Below are 18,447 nucleotides of genomic sequence, written 5' to 3'. Positions count from 1 at the left end.
ATAGTGTCCAGGGATGTGCAGGTTAGGGTGGATTGGCAATGGGAAATTGTCCCATAGTGCCCAGGGATGTGCAGGTTAGGGTGGATTGGCCATGAGAAATTGTCCCATAGTGCCCAGGGATGTGCAGGTTAGGGTGGATTGGCCATGAGGAATTATCCCATCGTGTCCAGGGATGTGCAGGTTATGGTGGGATTGGCCATGGGAAATTGTCCCATAGTGCCCAGGGATGTGCAGGTTAGGGCGGGATTGGCCATGGGAAATTGTCCCATAGTGCCCAGGGATGTGCAGGTTAGGGTGGATTGGCCATGGGAAATTGTCCCATAGTGCCCAGGGATGTGCAGGTTAGGGTGGATTGGCCATGGGAAATTGTCCCATAGTGCCCAGGGATGTGCAGGTTAGGGTGGATTGGCAATGGGAAATTGTCCCATAGTGCCCAGGGATGTGCAGGTTAGGGTGGATTGGCCATGAGAAATTGTCCCATAGTGCCCAGGGATGTGCAGGTTAGGGTGGATTGGCCATGAGGAATTATCCCATCGTGTCCAGGGATGTGCAGGTTATGGTGGGATTGGCCATGGGAAATTGTCCCATAGTGCCCAGGGATGTGCAGGTTAAGGCGGGATTGGCCATGGGAAATTGTCCCATAGTGCCCAGGGATGTGCAGGTTAGGGTGGATTGGCCATGGGAAATTGTCCCATAGTGCCCAGGGATGTGCAGGTTAGGGTGGATTGGCCATGGGAAATTGTCCCATAGTGCCCAGGGATGTGCAGGTTAGGGTGGGATTGGCCATGGGAAATTGTCCCATAGTGCCCAGGGATGTGCAGGTTAGGGTGGATTAGCCATGGGAAATTGTCCCATAGTGCCCAGGGATGTGCAGGTTAGGGTGGATTGGCCATGGGAAATTGTCCCATAGTGCCCAGGGATGTGCAGGTTATGGTGGATTGACCATGGGAAATTGTCCCATAGTGCCCAGGGATGTGCAGGTTAGGGTGGGATTGGCCATGGGAAATTGTCCCATAGTGCCCAGGGATGTGCAGGTTAGGGTGGATTGACCATGGGAAATTGTCCCATAGTGACAGCTGCATTAGTAGTGAGTCGGGGAAGGGGTCTGGGTGGGTTGCTCTTCGGTGGGTCAGTATGGACCTGTTGGGCTGATGGGCCTGTTTCCACACTGGTGGGGAATCTGATCTAATCTCGTTCAAAAGGAAGGTAACCCCCACCATGTGGGAAACTTGGAATGAGCGATTAATACTGGCCCAGAGAGTAACACCTCCCTCCCATAACTGTTTCAGAAATAGACCCACCCAACATATTCAAGCAAAGAACAAAGAACAACGAAAATGTACAGCCCAGGAACAGGCCCTTCGGCCCTCCAAGCCTGAGCCGATCCAAATGTACTGTCTAAACCTGTCGGTCAATTCCTAAGCATCTGTATCCCTCTGCTCCCCACCTACTCGTGCATCTGTCCAGACGCGTCTTAACTGAATCTACCGTGCCTGCCTCTCCCACCTCTGCTGGCAACGTGTTCCAGACACCCACCACCCTCTGTGTGTGAAGTACTTACCACGTGTGTATCCCCCTTCAACTTTCCACCTCTCACCTTGAAAGTGTGACCTCTCGTTATTGAATCCCTCACCCTGGGAAAAAGCTGGTCTCTATCCACCCCGTCTATACCCTTCATGAGTTTGTAAACCTCAATCAGGGCCCCCCTCAATCTCCTTTTTGCTAATGAAAATAAACCCAACGTACTCAACCTCACTTCATAGCTAGCACCTTCCATACCAGGCAACACCCTCGTAAACCTTCTCTGCCCCCTCTCCAAAGCGTCCACATCCCTTTGGGAATGTGGTGACCAGAACTGTACACAGTATCCTAAATGCGGCCGAACCAATGTCTTGTACAATGTTAACATGACTTGCCAGCTCCTATACACAATACCCCGTCCAATGAAGGCAAGCATACTGTATGCCTTCTTGACCACTCTACCCACCTGCGCAGCAACCTCCAGAGTACAATGGACCTGCACTCCCAGATCTCTCTGCCCATCAAATTTTCCCAAGGTTCTTCCATTCATTGTATAATTCTCTCTAGAATTAGTCTTGCCTAAATGCATCACCACACATTTGTCTGGATTGAACTCCATCTGCCACTTCTCTGCCCAACTCTCCAGTGTATCTATATCCTCCTGTATTCTCTGACAGTCCCTTATGCTTTCTGCTACTCCACCAATCTTCGTGTCATCTGCAAACTTGCCGATCAGACCGACAGTGCCCTCTTCCAGATCATTTATGTATATTACGAACAACAGTGGCCCCAGCACTGACCCCTGTGGAACACCACTGGTCACCTTTCCCCATTTCGAGAAACTCCCTTCAACTATTACCCTCTGTCCTCTGTTGCTCAACCAGTTCTTTATCCACCAGCTAGAACACCCTACACACCATGTGACTTCACTTTCTCCATTAGTCTACCATGGGGAACCTTATCAAGCACCTTACTAAAGTCCATGTATAGGACGTCAACAGACCTTCCTTCATCTATCAACGTGGTCACTTCCTCGAAGAACTCTATCAAGTCGGTAAGGCACGGTCTCCCCCTCACAAAACCATGTTGCCCATCACTGATAAGCTAATTTAAAAAAAAATATAAATAGATCCTATCCCTCAGTCAATTGTCCAGAAAGAAACGGATATTTGGAGTTGGAGAGATCCCACAGTTACAAGCAGGGCTATCAGCTTGTTATGACTTACTCCAGCGTTTGTAGCGTACAGCTCCTTTGTCCCAGGGCAGCAATCACCAGTCTGATTCCCTGGTCTCCCAGCTTGTTCTTATTTAAGTTTAGAGATGTCAATGACCAATTAGCGCTGAGGGTCAACGTGAGTTTTTCAACGACCTTCCCCCGAATCAGGTTCTCACACAGCCTGGGGATGAGAAGGAGCAGAGTGAAGCCAGGTCCCCGAGCCAGAGATCTTGCTGAGATACAGGCAACGCAGAGGCAGATTAACTTACAGCAGAGACCGTATTTTACACTGCGGGCTGCTCAGTGCCTCACACAGGTTGGTCGCTCCTGTGTCTCCCAGTTTATTCTGCCTCAGATCGAGCTGTGTCAGGGACGAGTTGCTGCTGAGCCCCTTGGCCAGTTCCTGGGCGTCGGTGTGAGAGATGCCATTGGAAGACAAGCTGTGTGGGGGGGGGGGGGTTTGGTTGGGAACAGAGCAGAATGGGACATGTGTTATTGTTGGAGCAGTGAGGTTAATGTGCCCAACCCACACACCTCTCAGCGCCCAATGCGTACAGCACATCACTTACTCCAAGGTCTGGATTTTACAGTCCTCCCTCTTCAGCGTCTCAGACAGCAGTTTCACTCCATCGTCCGTGAGATTATTACCTCGCAATCTAGACACAAAGCACACGGGGACCGGGGGGAGCTGGAATGAGTTAATTCAGGATAAGATCCGTTGACAAGATCCTAAGTTTGCTGTTGTATTTGGATAACAAACATCCCTGACTTTGCGCTGATGAACAGACATCAGTGCAGGAACAGAACAGTCAAACATAAAGGACACAATCTGCCGTGGAAGATTGCATCACATTAAAGTGGAGGCAGCCTTATGGATACGTGGTCAGTTCGGGATCAGAGGGTGTGTGCTTTGTCACCAGGACGTGCCCACACACACACACAGAGCGATGGTGATGGTGATAACACGGTCCTGACAGAAGACTGATGCTCTGACCCCTTTGCAACACCATCCGTTACATTTCTCTCCCTTTTTAACCACCTGACGATCAGACTTTCCTTCCTCTGTGACCACCTCTCTCTCTCTCTCTCTCTTCCCTTCAGTCTCTCCATTGACCCTGATCTGAGGAAGGGTCACTGGACCTGAAATGTCAATTCTGCTTTCTCTCTCCCCAGACACAGCCAGACCGGCCGAGCACTTCCAGCCATTTCTGATTTTGTCCGTATTGACGGTGTCTTCCTCTTTACACCAAACTCCCTTCTTAGTAAAATGTGATCCCGGACCCCACCCCCCTGGGGGGTGACTGCGTGGAGTCTGCACATTCCCCATCCCCACCTCGTGTCTGGGTGGGTTTCCTCCGGGTGCTCCAGTTTCCTCCCACAGTCTAAAGATGTGAAGGTTAGGGTGGATTGGCCATGGGGAATTGTCCCATAGTGTCCAGGGATGTGCAGGTTAGAGTGGATTGGCCATGGGGAATTGTCCCATAGTGTCCCAGGGATGTGCAGGTTAGGGTGGGATTGGCCATGGGAAATTGTCCCATAGTGCCCAGGGATGTGCAGGTTAGGGTGGGATTGGCCATGGGAAATTGTCCCATAGTGTCCAGGGATGTGCAGGTTAGGGTGGGATTGGTCATGGGAAATTGTCCCATAGTGTCCAGGGATGTGTAGGTTAGGGTGGATTGGCCATGGGAAATTGTCCCATAGTGCCCAGGGATGTGCAGGTTAGGGTGGGATTGGCCATGGGAAATTGTCCCATAGTGTCCCAGGGATGTGCAGGTTAGGGTGGGATTGGCCATGGGAAATTGTCCCATAGTGCCCAGGGATGTGCAGGTTAGGGTGGAATTGACCATGGGAAATTGTCCCACAGTGCCCAGGGATGTGCAGGTTAGGGTGGGATTGGTCATGGGAAATTGTCCCATAGTGCCCAGGGATGTGCAGGTTAGGGTGGGATTGGCCATGGGAAATTGTCCCATAGTGTCCAGGGATGTGCAGGTTAGGGTGGGATTGGTCATGGGAAATTGTCCCATAGTGTCCAGGGATGTGTAGGTTAGGGTGGATTGGCCATGGGAAATTGTCCCATAGTGCCCAGGGATGTGCAGGTTAGGGTGGGATTGGCCATGGGAAATTGTCCCATAGTGTCCCAGGGATGTGCAGGTTAGGGTGGGATTGGCCATGGGAAATTGTCCCATAGTGCCCAGGGATGTGCAGGTTAGGGTGGGATTGACCATGGGAAATTGTCCCACAGTGCCCAGGGATGTGCAGGTTAGGGTGGGATTGGTCATGGGAAATTGTCCCATAGTGCCCAGGGATGTGCAGGTTAGGGTGGGATTGGCCATGGGAAATTGTCCCATAGTGCCCAGGGATGTGCAGGTTAGGGTGGGATTGACCATGGGAAATTGTCCCACAGTGCCCAGGGATGTGCAGGTTAGGGTGGGATTGGCCATGGGAAATTGTCCCATAGTGCCCAGGGATGTGCAGGTTAGGGTGGGATTGGCCATGGGAAATTGTCCCATAGTGTCCAGGGATGTGCAGGTTAGGGTGGGATTGGCCATGGGAAATTGTCCCATAGTGTCCAGGGATGTGCAGGTTAGGGTGGATTGGCCATGGGAAATTGTCCCATAGTGCCCAGGGATGTGCAGGTTAGGGTGGGATTGACCATGGGAAATTGTCCCATAGTGTCCAGGGATGTGCAGGTTAGGGTGGGATTGGCCATGGGAAATTGTCCCATAGTGTCCAGGGATGTGCAGGTTAGGGTGGATTGGCCATGGGAAACTGTCCCATAGTGCCCAGGGATGTGCAGGTTAGGGTGGACTGGCCATGGGAAATTGTCCCATAGTGTCCAGGGATGTGTAGGTTAGGGTGGATTGACCATGGGGAATTGTCCCATAGTGCCCAGGGATGTGCAGGTTAGGGTGGATTGGCCATGGGAAATTGTCCCATAGTGCCCAGGGATGTACAGGTTAGGGTGGATTGGCCATGGGAAATTGTCCCATAGTGCCCAGGGATGTGCAGGTTAGGGTGGATTGGCCGTGGGAAATTGTCCCATAGTGCCCAGGGATGTGCAGGTTAGGGTGGGATTGGCCATGGGAAATTGTCCCATAGTGCCCAGGGATGTGCAGGTTAGGGTGGGATTGGCCATGGGAAATTGTCCCATAGTGCCCCGGGATGTGCAGGTTAGGGTGGATTGGCCATGGGAAATTGTCCCATAGTGCCCCGGGATGTGCAGGTTAGGGTGGATTGGCCATGGGAAATTGTCCCAGAGTGTCCCAGGGATGTGCAGGTTAGGGTGGATTGACCATGGGAAATTGTCCCATAGTGCCCAGGGATGTGCAGGTTAGGGTGGGATTGGACATGGGAAATTGTCCCATAGTGCCCAGGGATGTGCAGGTTAGGGTGGGATTGGCCATGGGAAATTATCCCATAGTGTCCCAGGGATGTGCAGGTTAGGGTGGATTGACCATGGGAAATTGTCCCATAGTGCCCAGGGATGTGCAGGTTAGTGTGGATTGGCCATGGGGAATTGTCCCATAGTGCCCAGGGATGTGCAGGTTAGGGTGGATTGGCCATGGGAAATTGTCCCATAGTGCCCAGGGATGTGCAGGTTAGGGTGGGATTGGCCATGGGAAATTGTCCCATAGTGTCCAGGGATGTGTAAGCTAGGTGCATTAGTCAGGGGAACATAGAGTGATAGGGTAGGGGAATGGGGCTGGGTGGGTTACTCTTCAGAGGGTCAGTGTGGACATGTTGGGCCGAAGGGCATGTTTCCACACTGTAGGGAATCTATGAATTGACTTGGGTCTTAGAATTGTGGTTAAAGTGAATGCAAAACTCCCGCAGAAGGCCTTGATGGAAATGGCTGGGGCAAAGACCTGTCCATCCCTTCTGGGAATTGTTGGTGCTCCTGCCTGCAGCCTCCTAATCCCGATGTCATATTAAGGACGCATTTAACATACACCATGAACGTACAATGTGGGAGATGACCCAGATTACGGGGACATTATACTGAGCCAAATTGCTGACAGCACTGACAGCACTAGTGTAGCTCATGATCCAGGGGAGAACTGCAGGGGAAAATATTTAACTCGAGGTATTTAAGTGCTGGGAATTTTACACGGCACGCCTGTGACATTTTGGCTGGTGTTCCTCCACAGTGATGCTGTCCCAAGTCCCACAGAATCAGGGGAAAATTCAAGCTGCTAAGTTTCCTGCCTCCCGGAACTTCTGAGGGAAGCGGCTCTGACAGATTTTGTGACTAAAGGAAATCATTCTAATTTGGAACTGCCAATGGAGAAAGTCCGCGATCGGTTTAACAAGGGGACAGACAAAATAAGCACTACCGCAGTTAGGCGGTAGTTTGGGGGTTAAGAAAACAAAAGGAGCGTCTTGATCACAAAAAATGGAAAAAAAACAAAAAAGAAAAAAAAAATTAAAAAAATTTTCCAAAGCAAACACAGACAGAGACTAAAAAAAAAACATGGGGACAGACAAAATAAGCACTACCGCAGTTAGGCGGTAGTGTGGGGGTAAATAAAAAAAAAGAAAAAAAAATAAACAGGAGATCTGCTTGTCAAAAAAAAACAGTAAAAGAAAAAAAAGAAAAAAAAGAAAAAAGAAAAAAAAAGAAAAAGAAAAAAAGAAAAAGAAAAAAGAAAAAGAAAAAAAGAAAAAGAAAAAATGAAAAAAGAAAAACAAAAAAATGAAAAAAGAAAAAAGAAAAAAAAAAGAAAAAGAAAAAAGAAAAAAAGAAAAAAAAGAAAAAGAAAAAATGAAAAAAGAAAAAAGAAAAAGAAAAAAAATGAAAAAAGAAAAAAAAGAAAATGAAAAAAACAGGAGATCTGCTTGTCAAAAAAAATAAACAGTAAAAGAAAAAAAGAAAAAAAAGAAAAAAAAGAAAAAGAAAAAAAACACAAGGGACAGACATCGGCTGCCCGGACGTACCTGAGCACCTTGCACTTGTGTACAGCAGATGCAAGTCTCTGGATGCCTTCAGTTCCCAGGCCGCAGTTGCTGAGGTTCAGTTCCTGGACCTTATCGTAGGGACGAAGAACAGCCCCCAGTACGGTGCAGTCCACAGGGGTCAGGCGAAGTGCATTGTAAGGGAAGTCATCTCCGAACGTGAGGGTCCCTCTCAGTCCCGCAGCGTGCTGCATCAACCCCGTGTGCTGTGATTCAAACAGGTAGTGCATAGATTCCAACAGCCTGCGTTTGCTGGAGCTGATCTCAGCTTGCGTCTTCACCCAGTCGATCAGCGAGCAGGTGACCCCATGAGGGAGGGGTCCGAGGAGGTCTTTGATGATCTGTGCGGAACGCGGCGATGACAGACCAACTATAAACCTGAGGAAGGTCTTGAATCGGTTGTCCCCCGGGGGAGAGTCGAGGAGCTGGGTGAGGAACGGTCTCAGACTCTGCGAGTCTGCCGTCAGGTACTTACTGAGAGCTGCCAGGAACTCTTGCAGGGTGACGTGAACGAACGAGAAGTGCGACTGAGAGCCGCCTGGTTCCATGTGTTGCATCAGGAACCCTGGCAGGGCGTGTGATCGCTCCACATTGCAACGATTTAAGTGTCTCTCGTTAAAATCGTGGATGTTTTCACAGATGCCCAGATAGGCCAGCTGACCAATTCTGAGCACCAAGTCGCGGATTTGTTCAGCACTGACAGCACGATGTTTATAAATGTTGAACTGATGGTTTTTGAAGATGTTTGACATGTAACTTGCGAATAACTGAGTGACAGTCGTGGGGAGGGTTTCCTGAGTCTCTTGCATTCGTCTGAAACCAGGGGCCAGTGAGTAGCAGATGATTCTGCAGTAAGACGGATTGTCACACATGGAATACAGGACGTCATTCTGTTCCAGATAGGTGAACGCTGCTTCTGCCAGCCTCCGATCTCCAAAGTACCTCGCCAAGAATTCCTTGCGCTGTTCCTTCAGGAAGCCCACGATCTCTGCCCACAGGTTGACCCCAGCGTTCCCCAGCGTCTGCAGCTCAGTTGGCCGAGTGGTCAGCAAGACCGAGCAGCCCTTCAGGACGTCCTGTCGGATCAAGCAGCGCACAATGTCCGAGACCTCGCACAGGCATTCCGGGTGGAAACACTGGCGCTCGGGCAGTGTGCTTCCCCTCGGCTCTGTGAGGTCAATCCTGTGCTTGAACTCCTCCAGACTGTCCAGTATAAACAGCAGCCCCTGAGGTTGCTCCCAGAGATGCTCCACACCGCTCCCAAAGTGAGGATATGAATCCAGGATCAGCTTCTTGATGCTTGTTCGGCCTGCAATGTCGTTGAGGTCTCGAAACTTGAAAAGGAAGACAAAGTGGAACTGGTGATATATCTTCCCGTCGGCCCAGTCCCGGACAATCTTCTGGACCATGGTCGTTTTCCCGCTGCCTGCCGGCCCGCTCACCACCACGGTCCCAGACAAGCTGCTCTTGCCGAAGCTGCTCCTGAACAACTGACTGATCCTCACGGTCTCCCACTGGGACTTAATCAGCTTCCGCTGTCCTTCCTCACGCCTCTTCCCTCTCACCGTCAGGGTGCGCCCCGAAACACCCTGTCCAGGACCGGAGACAACGATGACCGGTTGAGTGTAGCACTTCTCCAGACAGAACCCATCCCTTTTCCCAGCGGCAGTGTTAACCCAGAAGTCCTCACTGGTTTGCAGAAGGAAGCTCTTGTGTTGGGTCTGGATATCTTGAAGTGAAAGTGCAGGTTGTTATAAACAAAGCCGACAACGCCGGAATAGGCCAGGAACCTAATCAAAAAAAGGTTAATTGAAGGCTTGCTTTTCTAATTAGGGGACAGGATGTTGCCAGGTCTGGGGGGGAAGGTCTTATGAGGAAAGGCTGAGGGACTGGAGGCTGTTCTCGTCAGAGAGAAGAAGGTTGGGAAGTTGACTTAACTGAGACGTATAAGATAATCCGAGGGTTAGACAGGGTGGACGGGGAGAACCCTTTTCCCTCAGATGGTGATGGCCAGCGCAAGGGGATGTAGCTTTAAACCGAGGGGTGATAGATATAGGACAGATGTCAGAGGGAGGCTCTTTACTCAGAGAGTTGTGGGGGGGGGCGCGGCCTGTAACAGGAGGACACTCGCCAACTTTAAGGGCGATTGGATAGGCAGATGGAGGAGAATGGGACAGTGTAGGTGAGATGGGCTTCCGATTGGGTCAGCACAACATCGAGGGGCCGAAGAGCCTGTAACTGGGCTGGAATGGTCTATGTTCTAGGAGTCCAATGGGATACAGGTTATTAATGTTTTATTAATAAAATTAGAGTATTTTAAGTCACGTAGTAATTGGTGTTGGGTAGTCATGGTGTTGAGAATTAAATTGGGGGTGACATACGACAGATGATAAGTGGGAACAGAAAATTAGATAATAATATAATCTAGGGATAAAATACATTTTTAAAAGTTCCAATTTATGAACAGGTTTTAAAAGGGATCTTTTAAGATTTTCAATCCTTATACCTAGTTGGTTTTCCCAATCCGATTGGCTTACACCAATCCACGAGTCTATCTTTGGTCCTAAATATTTACCAGTACTTATAAATTGTATATCACCCTCGTTAAACTTCCAATTTGCCTTATCATTTTATAGAAACGTCTTGTTTTTATAAGTAAAGTATTCTATTGACCTCCATCCCTGTATTATTACAAAATTTCTCAACCAGTTTTAAATTGTATACCATTCCAGCGTAGGATTGGCTAATTAGAGCTATGTCATTGGCAAACGCTCGAGTCGCACAATGATAGCTCTCTTTATCTTGACCGAAGAATAATCCTCTTTTTCTTTCTTCGATAGTGCTTATAAGGGGGCCCGTAAATATGTTAAAAAGAATTGGTGATAGCGCATCACCTTGTCTGACCCCTCTTAAAATTTTAATCTTCTCAGTTTTACAATTAAAACCTTCAGTCCGAGTAAAATTATTTTCACACAAATTTGTAATTAGCTTAATAAATGCTGAGGGGAGCTGAAGCCTTTTAGATTCGATTAGATTGCTTACAGTGTGGAAACAGGCCCTTCGGCCCAACAAGTCCATACCGACCCGCAACCGACCCATACCCCTACATTTACCCCTAACCTAACACTACGGGCAATTTAGCATGGCCAATTCACCTGACCGGCACATCTTTTTTAAGGGCGCTTATAATTAATTTAGGTCCTACAGTATCAAAGGCCTTCGCCAGGCCTACGAATACCACTGCTAAATCAATTTTATTCTCCTTGGCTCCATTTATAACCTTCTCCAGAATGTTAATATTTTCTTCACACCCTGCCACACCTGCCATAAAACCTTTCTGCCTTTTATTTAGGGTTACAACTCTACTTAATCTATTGGCTGTAATTCTTGTTAATTATTTCTTTCAGCACCATCCAATCTGGTCCCTCAGCGATTTTGACGTCCATTCGCCTTCACAGCCTGATTTACGTCTTCTACCGAGATAGGACCAGTCAGTATGTCGCATATTGATCCCTCAATCTGACCTTTGTATTCAGCAAAACCTCTTCGATTACTTTTATCGTTGGAATTATCGTTGAAATAGTCCTCTCGTTCCTCTTTGCGAAGCAGACATTTACTCTAAGCCGAAGCCCCCATCAGAGTTCTAGCTAAAATACTGCCTCTGCGTTTTATATAAAACCTGTACTTCTCCAGTTTCTCCAGCAGTTTCTGCTTCCAGCGTCACGGTTTCTGGCTTCGGTTTTACCCAAGCAGTGGTTGTGTTCCCCAGGACTTCACAGATTCGAGAGGGTTTTTCGTTAATCACTGACAGGGGGGCCAGTGCTCGTGGCCTGTCCCCTACCTGGAGGTGGGGGGAGGGGAACTTTGAACCACTGCACTGCGTGGCATTTTGGGCTCAACCACAACACCCTGAGGGAGGGAATTCCAGGATTTTGACCCAACCAACCGCACCGAAGGAGTGACAACATTGCCCTCATTCCTTCACGGGATGAGGGAGTCACTGGCTGGGCCAGCACTTATCACCCATCCCTAATTGCCCAGAGGGTAGTTAAGAGAATAACCACCTTTAGGCCAGGCCGGGTAAGGATGGCAGATTCCTTCCTTCCTCGAAGGATTAATGAACCCATTTGGGGTTTTTTTTTGGCCAACTATCAGCAATGGATTTATGGTCACCCCCAGACTCTGTCTTCCGGATGTTCAAATCCCACCAACCTGCCATCGCGGGGTTCGAACCCGGATCCCCCGGGATATTCCCCGGGTCTCTGCATTAACAGTCCAGCGGTAATACCACCGGGCCATCGCCCACATCAGGGAAGGTGAGTGGCTTGGAGGGGAACTTGTGGGTGGTGGGGGGTGGGGTGGGGGGGGGGAGGTGATCTTCACCTTTGAATCTGCTGCCCAGGACCTTCCAGATGGGACAGTGATTGTGGTGTGGAACGTGATGCCTGGAGAGCGTCGTGGGAGATGGTGCACACTGCTGCTACCGAGCCCTGGGGTGTCCGTCAAGCAGGGTCATTTGGCTGGTTTTTGAGAAGATTTGTAGCTCAGGTTGAAGGTCTGGAGGTAGGTTTGCTCGCTGAGCTGGGAGGTTCATTCCCAGACGTTACCAGGTAACATCTTCAGTGGGCCTCAGGCGAAGCAGTGTACAGGGTTCCTGCTTTCTAGCTGGGTCTCTTTGGCTCGGTGACGTCACTTCCTGTGGTGATGTCATCTCCTGTTCTCTTTCTCAGGGGGGTGGTGGATGGCGGCTAACTCGGTGTGTTTGTTGATCGAGTTCTGGTCGGAATGCCGTGATTTTAGGAATTCTCATGCGGGTCTCTGTTTGGCTTGTCGTGGGATGGATGCGTTGGCCGAGAAACCCTTGCCCCTCTCCCCTACATCAGAGGCATCTTGGGAATGACTGCCAGACTACTCAGACCCCTTGGCATCATGGTAGCTCGCAAACCCACCAACGCACTAAAACAGTAGCCTAATGAACTTGAAAGACCCGATGCAGACAACAAGCAAAACAAATTTCATTTACAAAATACCGTGCAAGGACGGTAACAAACCCTACATTGGACAAACAGGCAGAAAACTAGTCACCAGGATACATGAACACCAACTAGCCGCAAAACCACATGACCCTCTCTCACTAGTACCCTCACACACGGATAAGGAAGGACCCCACTTCGACTGGGACAACACACCCATCCTGGGACAATCCAAACAGAGACACGCACGAGAATTCCTAGAAGCATGGCACTCCAACCGGAACCCTATCAACAAACACATCGAGTTAGACCACCCCCTGAGAAAAGGAGCAGGAAGTGACTTCAGCACAGGAAATGACATCATCAACCCAAAGAAACCCAGACATATAAACGGAAAGCAGGAAGTATCAGCTGATGTTGATATTGGGGACGGTATTACACAACTCGACAGGGATGATATTACAGCGCCCTGACACGGATGGTATTACACACCCCGACACAGGCGGAATTATAGCGCCCCGACACGGACGGTATTACACACTCCAACATGGACGGTATTACACACCTCGACAGGGATGGTATTACAGCGCCCTGACACGGACGGTATTACACACCCCGACACAGGCGGAATTATAGCGCCCCGACACGGACGGTATTACACACTCCAACATGGACGGTATTACACACCTCGACAGGGATGGTATTACAGCGCCCTGACACGGACGGTATTACACACCCCGACACAGGCGGAATTATAGTGCCCCGACACGGACGGTATTACACATCTCAACAGAGTCAGTGCCGGCTGGTTAAATACATAGATATATAACCAGGAGATTTAGCGTCTCCTCAGTTTCGGGCACTGACTCTGGGCTGGCTGGTTAAATATAGGAGAATTAGCGTCTCCTCAGTTTCGGGCACTGACTCTGGGCTGGCTGGTTAAATAAATATATAAAACCAGGAGATTTTGAGTCTCCTCAGTTTCGGGCACTGACTCTGGGCTGGCTGGTTAAATATATATATATATATATATATATAACTAGGAGAATTAGCGTCTCCTCAGTTTAGGGCACTGACTCTGGGCTGGCTGGTTAAATAAATATACATAACCAGGAGATTTAGAGTCTCCTCAGTTTCGGGCACTGACTCTGGGCTGGCTGGTTAAATATATATATATATATATAACTAGGAGAATTAGCGTCTCCTCAGTTTCGGGCACTGACTCTGGGCTGGCTGGTTAAATAAATATATAAAACCAGGAGATTTTGAGTCTCCTCAGTTTCGGGCACTGACTCTGGGCTGGCTGGTTAAATATATATATATATATATATATATAACTAGGAGAATTAGCGTCTCCTCAGTTTAGGGCACTGACTCTGGGCTGGCTGGTTAAATAAATATACATAACCAGGAGATTTAGAGTCTCCTCAGTTTCGGGCACTGACTCTGGGCTGGCTGGTTAAATAAATATATATAACTAGGAGATTTAGAGTCACCTCAGTTTCGGGCACTGACTCTGGGCTGGCTGGTTAAATAAATATATATAACTAGGAGATTTAGAGTCACCTCAGTTTCGGGCACTGACTCTGGGCTGGCTGGTTAAATAAATATATATAACCAGGAGATTTAGAGTCTCCTCAGTTTCGGGCACTGACTCTGGGCTGGCTGGTTAAATAAATATATATAACCAGGAGATTTAGAGACTCCTCAGTTTCGGGCACTGACTCTGGGCTGGCTGGTTAAATAAATATATATAACCAGGAGATTTAGAGTCTCCTCAGTTTCGGGCACTGACTCTGGGCCGGCTGGTTAAATAAATATATATAACCAGGAGATTTAGAGACTCCTCAGTTTCGGGCACTGACTCTGGGCCGGCTGGTTAAATAAATATATATAACCAGGAGATTTAGAGACTCCTCAGTTTCGGGCACTGACTCTGGGCTGGCTGGTTAAATAAATATATATAACTAGGAGATTTAGAGTCTCCTCAGTTTCGGGCACTGACTCTGGGCTGGCTGGTTAAATAAATATATATAACCAGGAGATTTAGACCCTCCTCAGCTTCGGGCACTGACTCTGGGCCGGCTGGTTAAATAAATATATATAACCAGGAGATTTAGAGTCTCCTCAGCTTCGGGCACTGACTCTGGGCTGGCTGATGCTCCAGTCAGTGTGTACCTGCCGGTACCAAGGGGGGAGAATTTCTTTGTCTTCGTGCCCCCTTGTTGAGGGAAGATATTTGGAGTTTGGATGGTTTGGATTTGATTATTGTTAGCGCTTGTTTTGCCTTTGTTTGAGCTGTGCTCAGCTGCACATGCAGCTACCACCAGGGCTGATGCTGAGAATAAAAGAACACCCCTTGGCACAAAAAGGTACCATCAATCCCAGAGTCTTAGCAGAGAGGGATCAGCTTCTGGGCCCTGCACTGCCTGCACACACTACTGCTGATAGAAAAGCCAAACCAGAGAAAAGCTGACCTGGGAGAGCTGGCCTCTCTCCTCTCCCCGCACAAGTGTTTGTCTTAAGCAAGACTTGAAAGCCTTCAGCTTGAGGCTATATCTGTTAGGTGTGACTAAACTGGCTCTGAACCTCAAACAAACTCAGGCTTTTCAGAGTCTGTCATTTAACAAGCTCTGGAGAAAAAAGGTCAAGGTCAGCATAACCATATGAAAAGGGGCAGCTTCATCACAGACAGTCAGAGAGATGTACAGCATGGAAACAGACCCTTCGGCCCAACCCATCCATGCTGACCCAGATATCCTAACCTCATATAGTCCCACCTGCCAGCACCCGGCCCATATCTCTCCAATGCCCGAAACGTCGATTCCCCTGTTCCTTGGATGCTGCCTGACCTGCTGCGCTTTTCCAGCAACACATTTTCAGCTCTGATCTCTCCAAACCCTTCCTATTCATATACCCATCCAAATGCCTCAGAGTATTGAGTATAGGAGTTGGGGGGTCATGTTGCGGCTGTACAGGACATTGGTTAGGCCACTGTTGGAATATTGTGTGCAATTCTGGTCGCCTTCCTATCGGAAAGATGTTGTGAAACTTGAAAGGGTTCAGAAAAGATTTACAAGGATGTTGCCAGGGTTGGAGGATCTGAGCTACAGGGAGAGGCTGAACAGGCTGGGGCTGTTTTCCCTGGAGCGTCGGAGGCTGAGGGGTGACCTTATAGAGGTTTATAAAATCATGAGGGTGTATGGATAGGGTAAATAGGCAAAGTCTTTTCCCCCTGGGGTGGGGGAGTCCAGAACTAGAGGGGCATAGGTTTAGGGTGAGAGGGGAGAGGGAGCTAAGGGGCAACTTTTTCACCCAGAGGGTGGTATGTGTATGGAATGAGCTGCCAGAGGATGTGGTGGGGGCTGGTACAATGACAGCATTGAAAAGGTGGATGGGGACATGAATAGGAAGGGTTTAGAGGGAGATGGGCCAAGTGCTGGCAAATGGGACTAGATTAGGTTAGGATATCTGGGACAGCATGGGCGGGTTGGGCCGAAGGGTCTGTTTCCGTGCTGTACATCTCTCTGACTCTAAATGGGACTGGATTAGGTTAGGATATCTGGGACGGGTTGGGCCGAAGGGTCTGTTTCTGAGGGAAATGATCAAACGTTTTTGTATGAAACTACATTTGTTTGTAATCTCAGTGAATAACAGCCAAGGCTGGAAGGGCTGAATGGTCTCCTCTGCATTTGGATCCTAAACCCTATTATCCAGCGGCCCCGTCCCCCCAGTGTGCTAGTTGTGTCTCGCAGTTCAGCCCGTCATTTTCTGATTCTTTTACCTTTGAGGTAGTTGGACACTTTGGGCTCCATTAAACTCTGGCTCACCTCCATCCGTAGATTGGCTCCTATTGAGATAAGTTCATGGTTAACATCTCTCAATACTTGTCCGTGTAACCAGAAACCTGCACTCTGTGTCACGCTGTACCTTTACTCTCGATCTCTTGCAGTATGTTCCTCAGTTTGGGGTTGCCAAATTTCATCTTGATGAAGGTCTCCCACATTACTCTCCCTGCCTGTGCTCCACTCTCCATCACCGAATCCAGGAGACGTTCCGATGCTTGCCGATGACTCCCATCCTTCACCAGGCGTTGGATTTCCTGGAAAACAGTGGCTCAGTCACATCCTTCTGTCTGCAGTGTCTCGATGGTATCGGGATGGAGGTTTGCTCGCTGGGCTGGAAGGCTCGGTTTCAGACGTTTCGTCACCCCACGCGGTAACATCTTCAGTGGGCCTCCAGGTGAAGCACTGTTAATGAGCCCTGCTTTCTATTTATGTCTTTGGGTGGGTGACGTCACTTCCTGTGACACCGCCGACACCAAAGCAACCCGAACACATAAATAGAAGGCAGGAATTATCAGAGCGCGGTGGGAGGCCCACTGAAGATGTTACCGCGTAGGGTGACGAAACGTCTGGGAATGAACCTTCCAGCCCAGCGAGCAAAACCTACATCCAGAACCTCAACCTGAGCTACAAATCTTCTCAAAGCTCGCTCTCCGTGATATCGTTAAGGCAAAAAGACGCCTGTAATTATCGAGTCTGTACGTATTTCCTTGTGGATCATCGTTAAGAGAAATTGTTGCAAAAATGAAACCGATAAATTGTCACTGATTTTTGGTAAGCACCTATACGTTGAATCAGAGCTTCCCAGATTTGTGAGGCTATTCTGTACAATGTAATGGTATCATGATATGACTGAGCTGTGATGGATTCGTTCCACCTTTAGGCAACATGAGATCTGTTCAAATCTCAGTTTGTAAATTGAACTGGTTCGTCAGTGTTCATATGGAACGGGCTGCCAGAGGAAGTGGTGTGGGCTGGTCCAATGACAGCATTGAAAAGGTGGATGGGGAGATGAATAGGAAGGGTTTAGAGGGAGATGGGCCAAGTGCTGGCAAATGGGACTAGGTTAGGTTAGGATATCTGGGACAGCATGGACGGGTTGGGCCGAAGGGCCTGTTTCCGTGCCGTAAATCTCTCTGGTTAAGATGATTTAACCCCACCTTGTCAAGCACATTAAGGATGGGCACTGAAGCAGCCAGTGAGCTCATCTGTAACGAGTGAAGAAATAAATTTGTTTTTAATAATTCTCTTTGGAGAGGAACACACGTAATTGTAAAGCTCTCCCATTATTGTAACAATGGTCCGGAGCGATTTCTTTATCCCCATTTTGACTGCAATGTTATTTACAGGAGCTGCCAATGACCTGGGGGTGGGGGGGGTGGGTGGGATGTTTAATCCCTGGCCCCAAGGCGTTGAGCGCCCTGCCTGACTCTAACAGGAAGGGAGGTTTTGAAGGTGGGGAGGAGTCTGTGACCTGGCTCGGGGCTCATCGCGAGTGCGGTGATGGATCTGTGCCCGTTCCCGAGCAGAGTCTGCCCTGGGCTCCCTCCGACCGCGGGGTTTCAGAAATTCAGACAGGCTCCCCGTTCCAGTTAACCTGCCGACCGGCCTCCCGGGAGCCAGGTGGTCTGCTCCAGCACCGAGAAGCACAGAGGGGAACACTCCTCGTCATGGTTCACCCACTCTGATCCTTCCCAAAATCCCACACTGGGACCGTTCTCTGGTCAGCCCGGTCAAAATCCCATCCTGAGCATTCAAGACCGCACAGGTGTGATTAAGGGATACGTCATCCCTCGTTTCTTAAGAGGTCAGTGAGACGTCAACACCTTCAGGCAAAAAAAGAAATAAAATTGCCAGGTCTATTAAACAAAGCTATTGTGTTCAAAAGATTCGGTGGGGGGGGGGCGTTGATCAGCAGAACATTAGATTGAAGAACAGC

General features: G+C 49.0%; 1 protein-coding gene across 4 annotated transcripts in view; it reads right to left on the bottom strand.

The window, feature by feature from the left end:
- Window positions 1-18,447, bottom strand: part of LOC140468508 (NACHT, LRR and PYD domains-containing protein 6-like) — a 37,131-nt gene that overhangs the window by 11,751 nt on the left and 6,933 nt on the right. For 3 of the 4 annotated variants that reach the window (XM_072564586.1, XM_072564588.1, XM_072564589.1), the window contains exons 4-9: window positions 16,594-16,765; window positions 16,448-16,513; window positions 7,673-9,419; window positions 3,307-3,393; window positions 3,007-3,177; window positions 2,748-2,918 (exon numbers count right to left, since the gene is read on the bottom strand). In XM_072564586.1, the coding sequence (XP_072420687.1) occupies window positions 2,748-2,918; window positions 3,007-3,177; window positions 3,307-3,393; window positions 7,673-9,419; window positions 16,448-16,513; window positions 16,594-16,765 (2,414 nt within the window). The remainder of the gene's footprint in view (window positions 1-2,747; window positions 2,919-3,006; window positions 3,178-3,306; window positions 3,394-7,672; window positions 9,420-16,447; window positions 16,514-16,593; window positions 16,766-18,447) is intronic. The other variant, XM_072564587.1, reaches the window with a different exon arrangement.

This window comes from Chiloscyllium punctatum, chromosome 47, assembly GCF_047496795.1.
Source record: "Chiloscyllium punctatum isolate Juve2018m chromosome 47, sChiPun1.3, whole genome shotgun sequence".
Classification (NCBI taxonomy): Eukaryota; Metazoa; Chordata; class Chondrichthyes; order Orectolobiformes; family Hemiscylliidae; genus Chiloscyllium; species Chiloscyllium punctatum.
This window is presented reverse-complemented; position numbering and strand designations above follow the sequence as displayed.